Source organism: Camarhynchus parvulus, chromosome 3 (genome assembly GCF_901933205.1).
Source record: "Camarhynchus parvulus chromosome 3, STF_HiC, whole genome shotgun sequence".
In the NCBI taxonomy this organism is placed as follows: Eukaryota; Metazoa; Chordata; class Aves; order Passeriformes; family Thraupidae; genus Camarhynchus; species Camarhynchus parvulus.
In genome coordinates this window covers 23,542,807-23,560,719 of record NC_044573.1, presented here as the reverse complement: position 1 = coordinate 23,560,719, position 17,913 = coordinate 23,542,807, and the positions used below count along the sequence as shown (strand labels likewise).

At 38.2% G+C, this 17,913-nt stretch overlaps 1 protein-coding gene across 5 annotated transcripts in view; it reads right to left on the bottom strand.

Annotated features, from left to right (window-relative positions):
* Window positions 1-17,913, bottom strand: part of EML4 (EMAP like 4) — a 147,847-nt gene that overhangs the window by 62,404 nt on the left and 67,530 nt on the right. For all 5 annotated transcript variants that reach the window (XM_030944913.1, XM_030944915.1, XM_030944914.1 and 2 more), the window contains exon 2: window positions 6,769-6,951. In XM_030944913.1, coding sequence (XP_030800773.1) covers window positions 6,769-6,951 — 183 coding nt within the window. The remainder of the gene's footprint in view (window positions 1-6,768; window positions 6,952-17,913) is intronic.

Genomic DNA, 17,913 nt, shown 5'->3' with positions numbered 1-17,913 from the left:
CTGGGCACTTAATTCAAGTGGATTTAAAAGAAAAAGCTCAAGAAATGACACCTTACAAAAAAAAAATAAAAGATTTTTTGAAGGAAGATTTTTCTTTTTTTTTCCTCCATTACGGCATACACTATCAAATCCTTCAACAATCTTAAACATTTGACTTTCAGCAAAACGTGACAAAGACTTCTAGATTATAAATATATTACATGCCATGGGGTTTCCTACCTGGAAGGACAGAAAACCAATTTAGTATTCTTACTAGACAAGTGTACAGTATGTGTAAATCTCCAGAGAGCCCACAGAGTGAGCTGTGGAAAACCAGACAGAAATAGTTGTAAGTATAGCAGAACATAAGATTTTATCTGCACTTCCTTCCTAATAGAACAACATCAAAATCAATAGAAATTATGACAAACCTTAGACTTGGTTCAAGGTGTTAGAATGAATTGTATAAAAGCAGCTAATTCTAATAATGGCTCTGCTTTTAAAGTATGTCAAGTACCTCAGCCCATGGAAGATGCTGGCAAAGAAACAGCCTGGGAGCCCCAAAACTCTTTTCAAAGAGAGTACTGAATTCTGAAGGGTAGGGAAATATTTTCTTCAGCATTCTGTTTCATTCAACTACTTCACTTACATAGAAAGAGTCAAATTTTGATTAAAACTTCTTAAGTTGAAAAAGTGTCCTTCTCTTCTCTCACATGAAGAGAAGTCAGAGTGAGACATTAGGTCTCAAATAAGGAATAGAATAAATCAGGATCAACAGTTCTGTTCTCTAACTATGGGTTTGCTTCTTCTTGCTTAATAATCAAATTTTAAGACAACTAAGTTTCAAAAAACTTTATTACAGTAATTACAACTAGCTAAAAAATAAACATTCTTTTTATATTTTTTAATGGAAGCCCAATTTTGCAGATTTCAACAGACAGCTATTAAACATACATTATTCGTCATTTCCTATTAAAAGGAAAAGAACTATCCAAATAGAGGCACGTTAATAAGCAACAGTTTGAGAGTGCATAGCTAATGCATAAACAACTTGAGCTCCAAGGGCATCTCTCCTAGTAGGTAGATAAACTAACTTAGATGTTAACAGTAATTAAATATTTATTTTTAGATTTTTATAAATAGTGACTTAACCCATATATTTCGAACTTTAAATGATCCTCATAGGGATATAAAACTAATTTTTCAGCCACGTCTCTGTTCTTCGGGCAGGCATTTTAAAACATGCTACAGGAAACTGAAAGACTTGTTCAGCCAATCGTTTATTCAAATCATACAGCCCTTTTCCTTCTCCCCCCTATCTTATTTTGCTATACTTTCCCAGAGGCACCATCTACATGCTCAACCAATTGCCAAATGGGCTAATTCTAAGTCGAGGAAATAAAATTTTAACTATGGTAATTTGAAACAATTTGACAAGACTCTGGCAAACAAGTGATGGAAAAGCTACTCAAGTGTTATAAATAAGGAGTTTTCATTTGAAAAAGTTAGTGACAACACTAAACTCTTCCAACATTACAATTCTTAGTCTGAGAAGCATCATGGAGAACAGCAGAGTACCACTGAAGGAAATTTGCTCACACTGTTCTAAAAGAAGTATGCAGATACACAAAACTTACCCAAAACTGTAAGAAGTATATGGAAAAAGAATAAGGATACTTATCATCACAACTGAAAATATTCCTCTACAATGAACAAGATTATTAGGTTACAGAACTTTAAAAAAAAACTGTGAACTTTGTTCTTCACTTCTCCATCTTAACCTTGGTTTAGCTGGTTAGTGACCCTTAGTTCATTAATGCCCTCTAGATCCAAATTTTTTAAATAAAGAAAAATATAGGAAGAACATCAGGAAAGGTAAGTGTAACAGAAGAAAATAAAACATTCAGTAAGTCAGAGCAGAAGATAGGAAAAATTGTAAGAAATGCAGAAAGAACAGATGGCACTAAAACCAATCCCTGGGAAATGCATTAAGACCTCAAGAGTATCATTATTTGTTATGTGAGCATGGAGCCTGCAGACTTCAATAGGACTTTCCCCATGAGTAAAATGACCCACATACAAGCTTGCCAGGCTGGTTTTAATATTGTGGATAAGAACCTATATCCTACCACTACCATAAAGCATTTTCCTATGTATACTTCTATTTTCTGTTTCTTTAACATTTACTGATTAGACAACATAGACATGTAATGAGTTATTAGAACAACTCTGTTTATTGAATAGTATAAAGACTAAAAAAACCTCAAATCTGTCTTATGCTTTCATTAATGAAGCTTGCTGAACACCTGAAAAGTCAATTTTTGTTAGCATAAAACCAAATTACTTAATGTTAGTGAAATGAAGCCATTATCGAGATAAGGTAAAAATTACATCTGAAGTACTCTGGTTACATGAGTGCAATGAGATACATATACTATTTCATGCAAGAGAAGGGAGCAGGAAAAGAAGGAAAATTCAATGGGCTCCTCTTATAAAAGCCCACTGCACAAAGGAAAGAAAAAAATAAGTAAAAAAACCCTACCAACTGCATTTCCAGTACATACCTGATTTTCCAGGTCCCCAAGACCACTGCTTAAGTAAAATAAAATGCCTCTCAGTTTGCCACTCTTCACTGTCATGGGAAACCCTCTCTGCAAACTGCCATCCACTATTTCAATTTCACTTTGTGAGCAGAATTTGCATATGAGTTATTTAACATCAATTCCTGTCCAAGCAATAGGAAATATTCCTCCAAAGGTTGAACCTTTGTCAAGTCTCCTCATTATTTCTGAGTCCAGAAAAAGGACATGAACTCTTTGTTTCTCTACAGGCAGACATCAGATGTACTTTTTCAGGCTCATATTCCAGTGAAATGATTAGTCTGAGATATTTCACTAGTGCCATAGTGTGCCACAAACTTGTCTGCACACCCAGAGCCTGAGGGATGAATTCTCCTGTTACACACATTTTGACACCCTGGAAGATTTTAATATGTTTACCAGGCACCAGCTGGGAGCCAATCTATCTTGCTGGCAGTCACAAGTACCAGACTGCTTTCTGCTTTCCTTTTCTTCAGTGTCCAGGTAATCTTTGTTTTTGGAACTTTCTGTAAATGCTAACAGCATCAATCATGCATCAACAGCAGAGGCATGTGGCAACAAGAGTGCAGAGCTGCCAAATGCAAATAATTTCCCACCAAAGAAATTCTTCTTACCAAGCCATTTATTTGAAAAGAAAAGAAAGAGAGAAAGAAACTAAATGAAGCCCATAAACTCACCCCCACACTATGATCCTACCAAACCCTGTAGCTGCTGGGGACAGGATCCCTTACCAAGCCTTTTCTCATTTCTAGCCCTCAACACTATCTTTGGACCTGGTAATTTCTCCTTTGTGTAGTTATTCTTAGCTGTGTGCAGAGATGCAGAAGCACTATCACAATCTTTTTATATTGAAAAGATTTGCTCATTTTAGAATAACTTTGCATTGGGAAGTTATGTGCAAACACTCCCAGCCTGCTTTCCACTGTGAAATACAGACAAGTGCTAATCCTGCTGAAATCCCTACTACAGGTACTTTCCTTACACAGTCTCTCCACTACATGCTTTACTAGGAGACACTAAGGTGCCTAAAAAATTTTGTCCTTTATCTTATCTTCTACAGTTCAAAAATCATTGAATGAAGAGCCTTTTGTTTCTGAGACAGAGCTTTACACAAGATCCTAGGTAGCAGCATCCTCCTTACTGAGAGCCCTTGAATTAGAAATAAAAATCTACCCTGACCACATGAATTTTTTCACTGGAGACTGGACTAAGCTCAAAATAAGCATGCAAGAAAAATGTAGGGGAAAAAAGAAAAACAAAGATTTAAAGGATAATGCAAAAACTTTATCTTCAGCTAGTGTTTCAATCTGTCAATCTAAAATAACGGAAATTAGGAACAGAATTAGATCACCAGATGTGCCATGCAGACAAACTAGACAAAGGATGAAGAGACCATTTTTTTCACTAAGTCAAGCCATCAACTTCAGAATAAAAAAAAATCAGTGAAAAATGATCAGGATGGATTTGTCCCTTTCAGTGTGATTCACTGTCTGCTCACAACACTTATTTTTAGCCTATGAAAAATGTATCTTCAAAGACACTGCTGAGGTGGCAACAAGAAAAAAAATAGAGAAGTTTTAAAAAATTCATTTCAGCAATAAGTAGAAGAGCCACCCTTCAAACTAGGTTAGTAATCACCTTGTAATAAAATTCCTTTCTTTGATGGAAAGACTCAGGATGGCGTTTTCTGGTACCATTATTCTTGTTGAGTTCAGTTTGTTTTAGAAGTATTTATCTCACTGTGTTGCCATACTTCAGATTAAACACATCTCTCCCCACGTATTCAGAAGGACATACACACATCTATTCTCTTTACTCATTATTTATGTCAGTATGTATTTAAGGGCTGCTGCAGAGAAAAATACTTCTGTGATTGAAAGCCTCAGCATTTATTTTGAAAGACAATTTACCTATAATATTTTACATGAAAGTGCAATTATTGTAATGCAGAAATCCAGATTCTTGACAGGATCACAAACACCAAAATGAGTTTTGGAGGAATACAGTTACCTTTGCAGCAATCGTGACTTGACTTGTAAGAGTCTGTTATATGCATGCATAAAACTTTAAAGAAAACCTAACAATAACTTCTTTGAGTATTATTTTTTAATGGCAATTCAGATCATCTTCTAATCCTACTTATTCAAAGAAATTATGAATTTATCTCTGTTAAAACATTTCAAGAATTTTTTGGCCATTGAAAAAATTTAAAATACAGACAACAAAAATAGAACCTAGGGTGCTGCAAAAAGCAATGTATGAACTTGTTTTAATCCCAAGTTTATGCTTCAAGTCTAATTTTAGTCTCTTAAAATTCCAGTCTCTGTATGTAAGCATTTTCTTCTGTGAATTCTATATACAGCTGATTTCATGATTAACAGTGAAGTTAATGTGTTGTCTGGTGGTATTGGGTAACTGAACACAATGGGAACACATCCATCACCAATTAAATACGGTGCCAATTAGTCATAATTCATTTAAGTTCAGTGAATTAGATCATACATGGACATATCTGTCCCTGTTCCCATCTCTTTCTTTACAGTTCCATGCTGCTGCCATTCATTTGTAGAGATATGACCAAATCCAAGACATTCCACCCTTCCTCTGCTCTGCCTGCCCCAAATAATTAGTTTATTTCTCACCAAACAAATGGACCTAGAGAATTGAATATGGTCCCAAGACCCCCAGAAAGGAGACAGCCCCAAGGCATTTTGCAGAACACAGAAGACTGCCTTGCCTGTACACAAAGTTTGCTGGGTGTTAGACAGCTCCAAGCCAAAGGTTTTTAGCCACGTTTGTGCACATCCCAGCTCCTCTGCATTTAAATAGGAAGAATAAGGCACTATGGTGCACACAGTTTTTCACTTGGACATTTTCTCATAATGGACAGTAGACAGCAGAGTGATTTAGTAAAAATATCTACTGAAGCTATATTTAAAAAGAGTTGGAAAAAGTAGCTTCAATCTTGATGAGACCAGACATGTACATTGGGTAGATAAAAGCTGCATTTATAAGCAGAGATGACAACAGTCTACCATTCAGCAAGCAAGACAGAATGGCAGGATTCAGAGCCCAAGCCAATTAAGCATCATTACTTCCTTCCATCTGGCAGAGAGACTGAAAAAACACTTAATTAAGGAATTTGATCCCTCTGTCACATCTCAAATAATTCAAACTTTCAGCATTTTCAGCTTATATGAAGCGGTCACCCAAACAAGCATAGGCTACATTGTATCATTTCAGTGTTACACTGGCACTGCTGTAATTAGTGCAGTGCAGGACTCACACAGGGATTGATCCCAGAGATCTCTATGCTGCATGGTATGATGTGGTCACATGCAATTATGGTGAATTAAAATGTGATTTATTCAAAACATGATCTAATCTTTTATATAATCAGAGACCTGATATATGCCAGAAACATACACAGCCATAATTCTCTTCAAATGCACAACTTTAAGTTGGAGCAAGTTCAAAACTCAATTCAAACACTTCTTCAGAATACAAAATGAAATGTCCATGGGGGACGGGGGTGAAGCATATAAAACTTAGTGCAAAAAGTATCTAGTTTCTTTACTTTTAAACAATCCTACGTATATCAGTGCTACAATATGAAAGTTATTAGTGACTAACCAAAAGAGATATTGCTGCTATATGGTCATTTCTTACATGAGATCTACTGGTGTTAAGTTATTTCTGTACTGGAACAAAAAATAACTACATTCAGAAAGCCTTCTTATTTGGTAGCAATGTATTTTGGCTTTTGTTGTGGTCAATCATTTAGGAGCAAGAGAAAATGTAGTCTCTAATATGCCCTTTCAGGTGAGTAATTTCCAGGCAAAGTCAAAACTGAGACTCAAAACTGTCCATAAGCCCCAGAACCTCCAGTGGCAGGTTAACGTTCCACCATTGAAATTAAAACAGGAACCTTTTGGCAAGAAGTAAGGAAAATTTTCAGGGGTATCAAGATCACAAAAATGTTAGCAAGCAACAGAATTAATAAGCATATTTCAGATATCTCTTCGCTGTATATATTTAAGCCACTATTATAAACCTAACCCCTCCAGCTCAAAATAGATCGGCCTTCCCAAATGAGACAGAAAAGGGAAAAAACAAGTGACCAATGGAGAACATTCTGACATGATAACAGAGCCTGGCTCTAGGAAGTGTTTACCAAATTTGGCTTTACCTTTGCTCGGTGCTGATTTTCTCACAGAAGCTACATGGTCTTCAGAGATAGCAAGACGCCTCAGCACATCAGCCAAGGCTGCTTTTAGCACGGTGATTTCATCCTCTTGCTGCTGCACTCTCAGCTCCAGGGCTGAAAGACGGTCCTGGACATCGGAGGTGCTGGCAGCCGAGATGCTGTCATCTGTGCAGGGGAAAAGCAGAGCAGAAAGAGGCACTGAATTGCTTTGTTCTGAATTAAAGGCCACAGAAAGCATGTACAGCACCAGTATGTCTGTCCCATCATTCTGAAATCTGAAGACACTCTAACAACATGTTCAGGCAAATAAGGAATGGATATTACAGCAAACATCAAATTAGTGCTTCAAGACAGAAATCATTACTAATCATTAGCTAAGACAGAAGGCTTAAAGAGTGTGGACCTATTAAAACCACAAGAGAGAATGTGCTTCCTGTGAAAAACATGCTCACAAATAGAAGGAATACTGAAATTAACCTTATTTAAACAACAAACTAAATTAACCAAAAAGGTATAAAACTGTGGTAAAATTCTGCAATGTATTCTTGTGGAACCGTTGAAGAATTTTAACTATGACTCTTAATATTAAAGCAAGCTTCAAAGCTAAAAAAAAAATTCCACTGTTGAACATACAAGTACTGTTAACAATGACCTAATTACATCAAGTGGCAATCTCAATTTAAATGGTCTAGATCAGACTTCTTAATTTCAATTCCTCCTCTTTAACTTTTTTCACATCACCACCCTGGATGTGCCAAAAAACATACAACCTTATAACACTTGGCCTGAAGCGAAGAGAAAATAAACGCACTACGAAAAGGTTCCAAAAATCTGTTTGGCCACACAGAGATAGATTAGCATTGAAGGCCTAACCCAGCCAAATCTATTCTTCAGTGGTAAAAAGGAAATTACAGCTTCTGCTTACTCTTTGCCTTTGACAGTTCTTTGCATTATTTCTGCCAAGCCAAAATAACACATAACAGATTTCTGTATTGGCTGTTCTAATAAATCATAGGCCAATCACTTAAAAGAAAAAAAAATCTGTAAAATAATATGTTACTCAATCACAAGGTACTGAATTCCTTACCCATCCTGTCTAAGTCTTCCTAAAAACTCAGTAAGGAACTTCTAATATCGCTTAATAAAAAATCATCTGCATTCTACAGTCCACTTAAGTTCATATTCTACAAAACAAATACAGCAAATTTAAATCTAAAGGTAAATAGCTGGTATTATTACTGTGATTCTATTCAATCTAAACTTTAGTTTTCACTTATCTTAGGAAGACATATCAAGGAGAAAAAATTATTATAAGACACAATCCAAATACTCTGATTTTCCCTAAAAAAAAGCCTTAATCTTTGAAATACTTGCATAGGGGCACATTCAAAATACATGTAAACAAAATAAATACTGAGCCAAATTTCTCCAATGAATTCATGATGGAACAGATTAAGGAGTTTAATGCCAACTTCCACTCAGTTAAAACATGATACTCACTACTGAACAACCAAGAATTGAATCAACCAAAATAAAGCATCATAATTAATACTTTCACAATACAAACAGAATTCCTACAATTAATTAGTAAAAAACCTTAAAAACCCTTTAGTAATGAAATGTATCCAAAATTATTATTGAACTGAAAAGAACACTTAAGGTTACAATAATAATCCAGCCCCCTAAATCATAGTTTTGCATATATTTTTAGTTCACTATTTGGTTAATGCAAAAGCAGAAGTGCACACTTCATGGTTAGTACTATATTCATTCTGGCTGATGAAAAGAACTGCAGGGGAATTAATTAATTAATTAATAAGGTACATAATCAAATCAAGACCCAGAGACAACAGATTAGGACTCAACAAAAATACCTTTAATCCCACCATCAATAACTGTACCTCCCTATACACAGAAAATTGATTTTAATAACTCCACAGCCCAGCACATCTAATGCTCTCTCAGCAGGACTTTACAAACCCAGACCTGTGACACCTAGTCCAGGCTGGGAAGGACTGTGTAAGATTCTTTTATTAAAACCTTCATGTTCAAAACATAACCCTGCATCAGTTTTAATGAGCTGGGAAAAGTTCCTACGTGCATCCACACCTATGTGGCATACAAAAAGGAACCAAGGTAAATGTACATTAATCCATGAAGAAAAGCTTTTACTTCAGGAAAGCAAATGGACTTAAAATACCATATAATTCATATTTCTACTATCCTGCAAGTATTAGCTGCAGTGGACCAGAGAGAATGAACACTCCAGAGAATAATTATTTGCAAAATACTATAAACTTTTTAACTTCTCTTACACTGAGTAGCAGTCCAAACAGAAAAAAGCAGTTTGACATTTCCTTAAAAAAAGAAGAGGGGGGAAAAAAAGGGGGGGGGGGAAACACCTCCCAACTTAATTTTTTTGCTTTTTTTTGTTGGCCAAAGTCTTCAATTAATAGATATTATCCATTATAATGGATAAATTATGGATACGCTCCCAGGCTGCATAAATATACAGCAGATCACTATAAAACACTTGTAAAAGGAATGAGTAGCTATGTCAAATCATCACTTTAGAAGCCAAATATTACTGTGCTCTCTGTGTAGAGTCCAAACAAGAGTAATTACCAAACCAGGAAAGGCTCCACTGCTGATCAGTCTCTCTGATGAGCACAGAAGCAAATGCTCTGCACATCCTTGGACATCTTTATTTCCCATGAACTACTAACATTGACCAGATTGTTGCTGATGAATCCCAGCACCCCAAAATTGGGGTGCTGCAGCCACATTAGCTGGCTGCTGCAGCTCCCAAAGGCACAGTCATGTCAGTAATCAGAACTTGGAAGAACAACTGCCCTGTGAGGGTGAGCTGCAATGCTCTGACCTCCTCAACACCTCTGATGAGATGGCAGAGGAGCGGACCAATGCTCTCCTCAGGGAGCTGAAGCCTTGGCACAGCACAGACAGGCAGAAGGACCCTCAGACTCAACTTCAACCCAACAGCTTCTCAGAAATTGAAATGGGGCATGAGGAGCAGGCCAAGAAGGTTGAGCCATCCAGCTGATTCCAAACCAGGCAAAGCAATGTGTCCTGTTGTACAACGGGAGGCTCCAAACACCAGTGGCTGCTTTGCATTGCACAGAGGGCACAGGAGACACTGAAAGAAGCTGGAGGGCAAGGAAGCCACTGGGAAATCAAGACTAATTTGGTTGATCAAAGAATACAGTAGCACACTTGGAAGACACTTCATTGTTCTTTATCATTCTACAGAAGTAGCATCTGTTTCAAGTGATGACAACCATATATCACCCTGGCAACTGTTAGAGAATTAAAACTAATAATTCCCAATCCAAATATCTCACCCATTACAGCAAATATTCAACTGAATTCCAACATGCCCTTCTTGGCAGTGTCTTGAAAAGTAACTCAGCAGGGATTATCTTAAAAGAAGATGCCCTGAAAGTAAACAAAGCTGGAATCCATGAGATCATTCTGACAAATCTGTACAATTACACCTTTTCTTCACAGAAGTTTTCAAAATATCCTCCAGATTACTCTTTCATTTAAAAAATATTTTATAATCTAAAGAACTACTTCAAAAGAAGTTCAAGCAAAAAAAACCAAAACCCTTCCTTCAAGGACATGCCCTCCTCCCTCAGAGAGGAAACAGCTCTTATGCAAGAACAAAGTCAGTCAATGGGAAGGAAAATTCCATCTCCTCCCTTCCTCTTCTCCCACTCCTGAACATCTATCCTTTCCCTTGTGCTGACAGAGACATGCATCTATCCAGGCCTTCCACAAGCTGCTCTTCTTTTATTAAACCAGAGGGAAATTTATTTTAAAAGGGAAAACAGTTAGGTAAACAGAGCAAGTAATTTGTAAGCACAGTCAACTATTGATTCATTAATTTGATTTATTTTAAAAATACCTTTTTAGTTATCTGGTTATTCTTATTATAACCAAACATCACCATTTCTGATGTGCTGGTCATGTTTTCTAAGCTGTTGGTGATTTATGCCTTTAAGGGACATGCTGGGAACAAGATCCAGTGTGTAAAGAAAGCACCATCTACAGCGCTCACTGGTAGTAGTGGGGAGACATCCACATAGATGTGAATCCAAGGTATTTCAGTCTTAAAAACTGGTTTAAGGTAAGAGTACTGGCACTCAATGACAGCAAAAACATTCTAGGTCTAATCATACAGTACTACAACTTTCAAAAGAAGATGTTCTGTTATTTTTCATAGTTCAACAGTCTGACTTTTTATTTTTAGCTATTTATCAATTCTTCCCTTGCTTTTGGGGCAAGAAGGGATATCCATGGGATTCTTGTATTTGGTACTCACGAGACACAGGGATGACTCTAGAAATGGGGGTTCATTTCTGACGGTCAATGAACAGCACGGAACAGACAGGTGACTCTGTGGGACTCCCCACAGCCACAGGCACCAAACCCCTCCTAGCAGATCCATCAAGGCAGCAATTCAAACTGCCCCTCAGCCTGGGCCAGGAGCTCCAAAAGGAGTATCCAGGACACAGTGATGGTACTTAACAAACCTTCCAAACCACATATCACTCCTCATATTTCATCTAGCAGGCATGTGAGGGTACCAGCAATTGAACAGCATCACCCTTCATCATTTGCTGCCTAGGAGAATGTTTAACTGGCTACATTTGAAAAAAAAAAATATCCTACTACTGAACCATCTATTCTAGGCACCCTCAACTAATCCAGAGCATCCATTATTGCCCCTCTGAGTCAATTCCTCCCAGCTTTGACTAAATCTAAGTATGGAATTCATTTTAGACATAAGCAGCATTTCAGAAAAACAAATTCTACAAACTCCAGCCCATGGAAATTTCAACCACGGGGTGGAAAATCCTATGTTTTATCCAATAAAGCCACATAAACCACAGGTAATTTTAAACCCCTGGCTGTTAAGGCACCCACAGCATTTTCTGTATTTTGCTCAAAGTGGTAAGAGTCTTTTACTAGGGAAAAGGAGCAGAAATAACTGGGACTGGTATAAAGATCTGGCTGACAATTTCAGGAGGTAACTGTCCCCAGGGAACCTTTTCTCATAAGAACCATGATCTGCTCACGTGTGAGAGAAAGTATGTATTTGTATAACTTCCAATTTTTGTTCTAAAGAGCCCTGAAAATTTTGACTCTGGTTGAGGCTTATATTTCCAGAGAGATACCAGACAAATTTATTTTTCCTACACATTACGAGAAAGAAAATTCTCTGCAGTTTTCTGCAGATCATCTGTCTTAAGAGTAGCTTATAAAAGGTGTGAAGATCAAGAATTATGTTCCATATCTGTAATTCAGAATTTTCAACAACAACAACAAAAAGGTAGAATTAAAGCTCCATGCTTTTGCTCACAGTATCTCCTCCAAATGCCAGCACATGCACAAATTATCTCGGTTTTGTAAAGGATGTGAGTCATGGAAAGAATCCAAGAATAGTAATTAAGGCACACACCGTGAGCACAGAAGATTCAAAGAGCTCCCCCACAACCCAATTGATACTGCATTATCCTAGAACCTAGAGCTAATGGCATGGAAGTGGAGTGGGAAGTTCTCCCCAGCTCTCCCTTCCTGCAAGTGCAAGACTCTGGCCTTTAACTCTGTCAATTACCTCACATATCTTTGGCTTCCTTTGCTAGTTTTTCATTCTTTTCCCTAATCTTCCAGTTTTCCTACACCAAATTAAAACCAATGCACTGCTTGATCTCACACTTGTTACTGGTGACAAAAGTGTAAATTCTTCATTTTCTTTTTAGAGTAACAATGCAGATGTTCTGAGATAGGTACAGGTAAGTCACTGACTGTAGACAATGCAGTATATTAACATTTCCAACACTAGCTAAACCTTAAATTTGTCTCCTTCAAAGACATTTCTTCAGGTTTTCAGGAAGAATACATTGTCACATTCCACTCATTTGCTCAGGATTGATGCTGCACGAGGACCATCACATCAACCAGACTGTCTTCCTTGCACAGCTCATGAGATTTTTTTTAATGTTTCATACACCCATCTAATTTTATCCCTTATAAGTAGTTAATAATAATAATAAAAAAGATATATTACTCTACACTAGCCATTCCACAAACCATTCTGATCACAAGTCCACAGCAAGCAGTATTTTACTTGTCTGTAGATGCTCCATGAGAGTATTTTGCTGAAGCCCATGAATATTCTGCAATGCAACAGTTGCTACTGGCCTTTGGTATTGTGGACTGCTTTAGGGTCAGTTTGAAGCATGCTCATGTCTGTGAGCCTGCATCATTACATTATAAAGAACATGATCCATGTTTTCAAGCAACTTTATTTGAAAGAATTATTCTGACATGTAAGATGATTTACCACTTCACATCTAACAATTAGTAGCTCTACTTGTATATGCTAGACAGATTTGTGCACATAGGCTTTTGTATATTTTTATTTTTCTGACATGAAAAAGCAAGGAAGGAGAAAGATAAAAAGATGACACAAAAACATCCTGACAAAAAATAACCCAATAATAACCACAAATTACAGAAAATAAAAATATTTTTGTAATAAGCTTGTGTATCTGCTGCTGCAAACACTCAGTTTTAATACAGATAATCTAGAAATATATCAGTATGAGATTCACAGGGCACAGCCCCACCCACACCGTATTTGATCAACACGAGTGTTCTGCTTGCCTAAGTTTCCAGTAACTGTATAACTTACCAGGCACAAAAATTTTATATTTCATACTTGCTGATACTAGCTTTGATAGGCAGACTGCAAAAACAGAACAAACACAGATGTTTCTCATATTTGACACAGATGTCCTTTTGATTACTTGAAGAGGGAGATAATTATGCAGGCACTGCCTCATATCTTTCCCCAGCTTCCTATCAGCTCCACCTCCATTGAGATACATCTCAAGAATAAGACCATTCATGGGCTTTTCCCCACCCACTGCTTAAAAAGCCTTGTGGTTTTTAAGTACTTTTCTTCCCCTAACATTGCTTGCCTCCTGATGCTACTGATATTGCTCTTCAATGCTTGGCCTTGAACCCACAAGACAAACCCTTCCCCTTCCAAAATATTGCTTCTGCTATAAATCAGTGACCTCCACACCCCACAGACAGAATCCACAGTGGCTATGGGCACCCACTTGGGATCCCCCATATAAATGGCCCAGAAGCTATCCCAGCCACCCCAAGCTCTTACAATATTTGGTGCTGCCCCATCTTCATGTCACAGTAAGGAGAGGGGCAGGGGGCATCTTTTCTAACACAGAGGCTTGGAAATTCACACAGAAACCAGAGACAGCTGCAATAAACTGCTCCTGCAAGTTACACATGCATTAACACTTTAGCACACATAGATCAGTAGTCCTTCACTGGAAATGTTTCATATTGTGCAAGAAGTGTTAGAACACTTCCATTCTAAAATGCTAATTTAAAAGTGACAAATTAAGCGAGCAAGAAATGATGTAGGTTAATTCCCATCCTCCCTAATGCCCAAACTGATCTAGCTAAAATTTTCTAAGAAAACAACTTTTCATATGCTGAAGAGGGAACACATTTTAAAAGACTTCCTCTTCACCAAGGGCTCAGCCACCACTCAGCTCCCTGCACCAAAAGCAAATGGTACCAAGCTACTGTATGGAGAAACTCAACAGGCTTTAGCTCTGTCCGACAAAGCCAGCCACTGCCTGGGGCTCCAGGGTGGCCACAGCAGGACACCAAGAATAGGAGAGCATCTCTCCTGCACTCCCAAAGCCCCACTGCAGAGGAGCCTCCATGCTGTGCCTAACCCAAAACCCCAGACCTCAGTGAGGAAAAGTGCTTGGCTCTCACAGGCAAACCCACCAGGAGCAGTCAGGCTTTGACATGTACAGGGCAGTCCTTCTTATGCACTTTGACAAACAAGCTTTTCTAATTTTAAATTAGGTGACTATTTAATTAGAATATTAGGTAATTAGCAGATGCTTTTGACCTTAATCTCTTTTTAACGACACTCTTCATCTGTTAAATGAAATGAAATTCATCATCCCACACTGCCTAAAGGTTAATTAACACTTGTGGGCTGTACCCTAAGTGCTGTAGCAAGGTCAGTGTTTAAATGCATACAATTTCTCAAGAAGCAAGATTCAGAGCCTTCCCATAAAAATAAGAGAGAGATACACAAAGAAAATAAAGTTAACTCAAAATACCAACCAACTGCTTTTATAGGAAGAATCACCTTTTCAGAGTTCTAACTTGGAAGAGACTGTGACCTCCTCCATCTTACTACCCGTATGATTTCAATACAGTTTTGAAGGACAACCCTAATTCTGACTTTTAAGTTCAGTCTGACTTCCCACTTGGAACACTCTTCTTTAACCTTATGTCCTTAATGCACAAATCTACAAAAAGAGGGCAGTATTAATTGTCACTGATCTGCCCAACACAATGAATGATGATAACCACAGTCATGCTCAGACAAAAGTACTGCTATCCAAAACATCACAAAGCCCAGCAAACGAACAGAGATCACAGAGAAACATGTAACCATCTGAAACATTGGCTTTCCTGGAGTACTGTGCAAACTCATTTGCACAGACAGGTACCAGCAGTTATGTGGCAGGCAAGCAAGTTGGTGTGGAGGCTTGTAAACAGAAAGAGGGAGAGGAAGGAGAGAAAAAGAGAAAAAAAAGAGCACTCTCAGTAATTTCAGATTCTCCATCACTCTCTGCACCTCTCCCTCCACGCAGTACCACTTTTTTTTAACTGCTCTTGTCAGAGTGATGGTGGTAATTCATGCTCAAAGAAATGTCTATATATTTAGAAATACTTCTTTCAGAATTTAAGCCCCAATTCATACAGCTTACCCCTGATTATCCAAGCTCTATTTCCAAAACATAAACTTTTCTAGTAACACGTGAATAAATCCAAGTTTGCGAAACATTCAATCTTTAGACTGCAACAACACAGGCGAAGTCCAACATTCCCCATTACTGGCAGCACATCTCCTCTGCTACAAAGAATCTGAATTCAGTAGTACCAACATACTTTCAATCTGACACTTATGGCAACCTTCCAATATCTTAAACATTTATTGTTTATTTGGCCAACTGAATTAACCGGGTTTTTGTTTGTGGCATGCTTTTAACAAGTACGTTTTTGCCCTAGAGGAAAGAAGTTTCTACTCTAAGATTGCTATAATCTCATCAATTCTAGAGTACCATTTCAGCAGCAAAACAGAAAAGCACTGAAATCATTAAGTGAGATAACATCAGGCAAAGCAAAATAGCCTCCTCTTTTATGGATACATTTTATCTTGTACCATGCAATGTTTACTTACAAAATTATACTAATCTCAAATCCTGGCACACAAATTAATAATCTCTAGTTTCTGTTATCTAGAAATCAAGTTAGACATTATCCCTGTAAATAAGTGTTGGAACGTTTCTTAAATTTTTGTACTAGCTGCTTCATTGTGCTGTGCATTTCCTTCCCCCAGGACTCATAAATATCTAATTTGTAACATCAAAAATACCACACTACAAACCATTTCTTTGATCTCATTCTGTGCTATTCTAAGCCAATCTATCGTAAGTGCCACTATGCAAAACTCCATCAAGAAAAATAGAAACCTGGCCTGTAGTAATAATTTCCTTTCCCAAAGAAATACGGACCTCCTTCTCCCAAAACACTCATCTACCCTGCAGGGAAAGCCTTCCCTTTCAGCACTGCTGGAAAAAGCAGGATCTGAGCATTTTTGTGCTGAGCAGAAACGTGCCTACCCCAGAGCAGGGGGAGGCACCAGCACTGGCGTACACAGCGCTATTTCCCAGCTCTTATCGCACCAAGTCACAGGACACAGAGATTCAGATAAAGGGAAAACCTGTTTTGAAACAGACTCACCAACTCACTGCCTTATCTTAGTTTTCTGGTATTTCAGGTATAGGAATTCCTTCCACTTACTCACAGCCCTATGTGGCTGCTGCTTTATTACCCCTCCATACCAGAGCCCATTCAGTAAAACACCAACTGTGAACTTCACTCCAAGCTAAACTGACCTTGAAGAGCTACTGTCCCTCTGTATCTTCTTATCCAAAACCAAAGAATGACAATCTGCTCCCTCCCTTGAAAAAAAAAAATAGCCTCTAAGAGACAAGCCTTCTGGTGGGAGTATTCATTCCAGTACTCCAGGTGGGAGTATTCATTCTGCCACAGCAGGGCAGGAGCAGCTGGTTGTGCTTGCACAGCCCTCATGCTTCATCCATCCCCCTGGGCAGCATCTCCTGCAGAAGGCACCCTTATCCCAGCTCTGCAATACCAATGTTACCCTCCCTGCTGCACAGGATACCATCTCACAGCCATTCTGCCTCTCCTCTGTCATGTAAGCAAGAACAGACACAAGGTTTGGTTTTGGTATGTTTAAAAATCCACTTTTTCTTAGGAATGTGAGACTAAAGCTCTCTAATCATGAACTTGATCCAACACAGCACTTGCAACAGCAGCAATCAAAATCCTGCTTTTGTTTACCTCCACTAAGAAGCTTCCACAGCTTCTGCAACTGCTTGCAGCTGTGGTACTAGAGAAACATCTCTAGAACAGCTCATATTTACTCCAGGTGGAACCAAGTCCACTCCAGTTTGGTTTGGTTGAGGTTTTTTTGCATAGAAAAGAACTAACCCATCTCCATAAAGACCAGTCATACTCTAGACACAGCTAAGCTACCTGCTTGATTTCAAGGATAGAGCACATGGCTCCCACACAGCCAGCCTGGAAGGTGGTATCTACAACTACTCATCACACATTAGTCACAGCCTCCAATTTGGTTACTTCACAGGAGGAACTAGTGAGAAATAAATGGAATATCTGCCCACTGTGTGTCGGAGAAAACACAAGCCAGAGAGCAGAAAGAAGTATCTATGCTGGTGAAAGTCAACAGCCACCCTCAAAAAGGGGGACTGAGTATAAATACAATCAAACTGACAGGTTCTTTAGCTAAGGTCTTTTGTTTTGTTGTGTTAGCAGTTAAACAGCCCTGATGAAGTAACAGCTGTAAACAAGGTGTGGGTGGAAAGCATTGCTCACACCTTTCCAGCTGCTGTGGCTGCTGCTTGACTGTCCTGCAACACACTGCTTCTCAAGAGC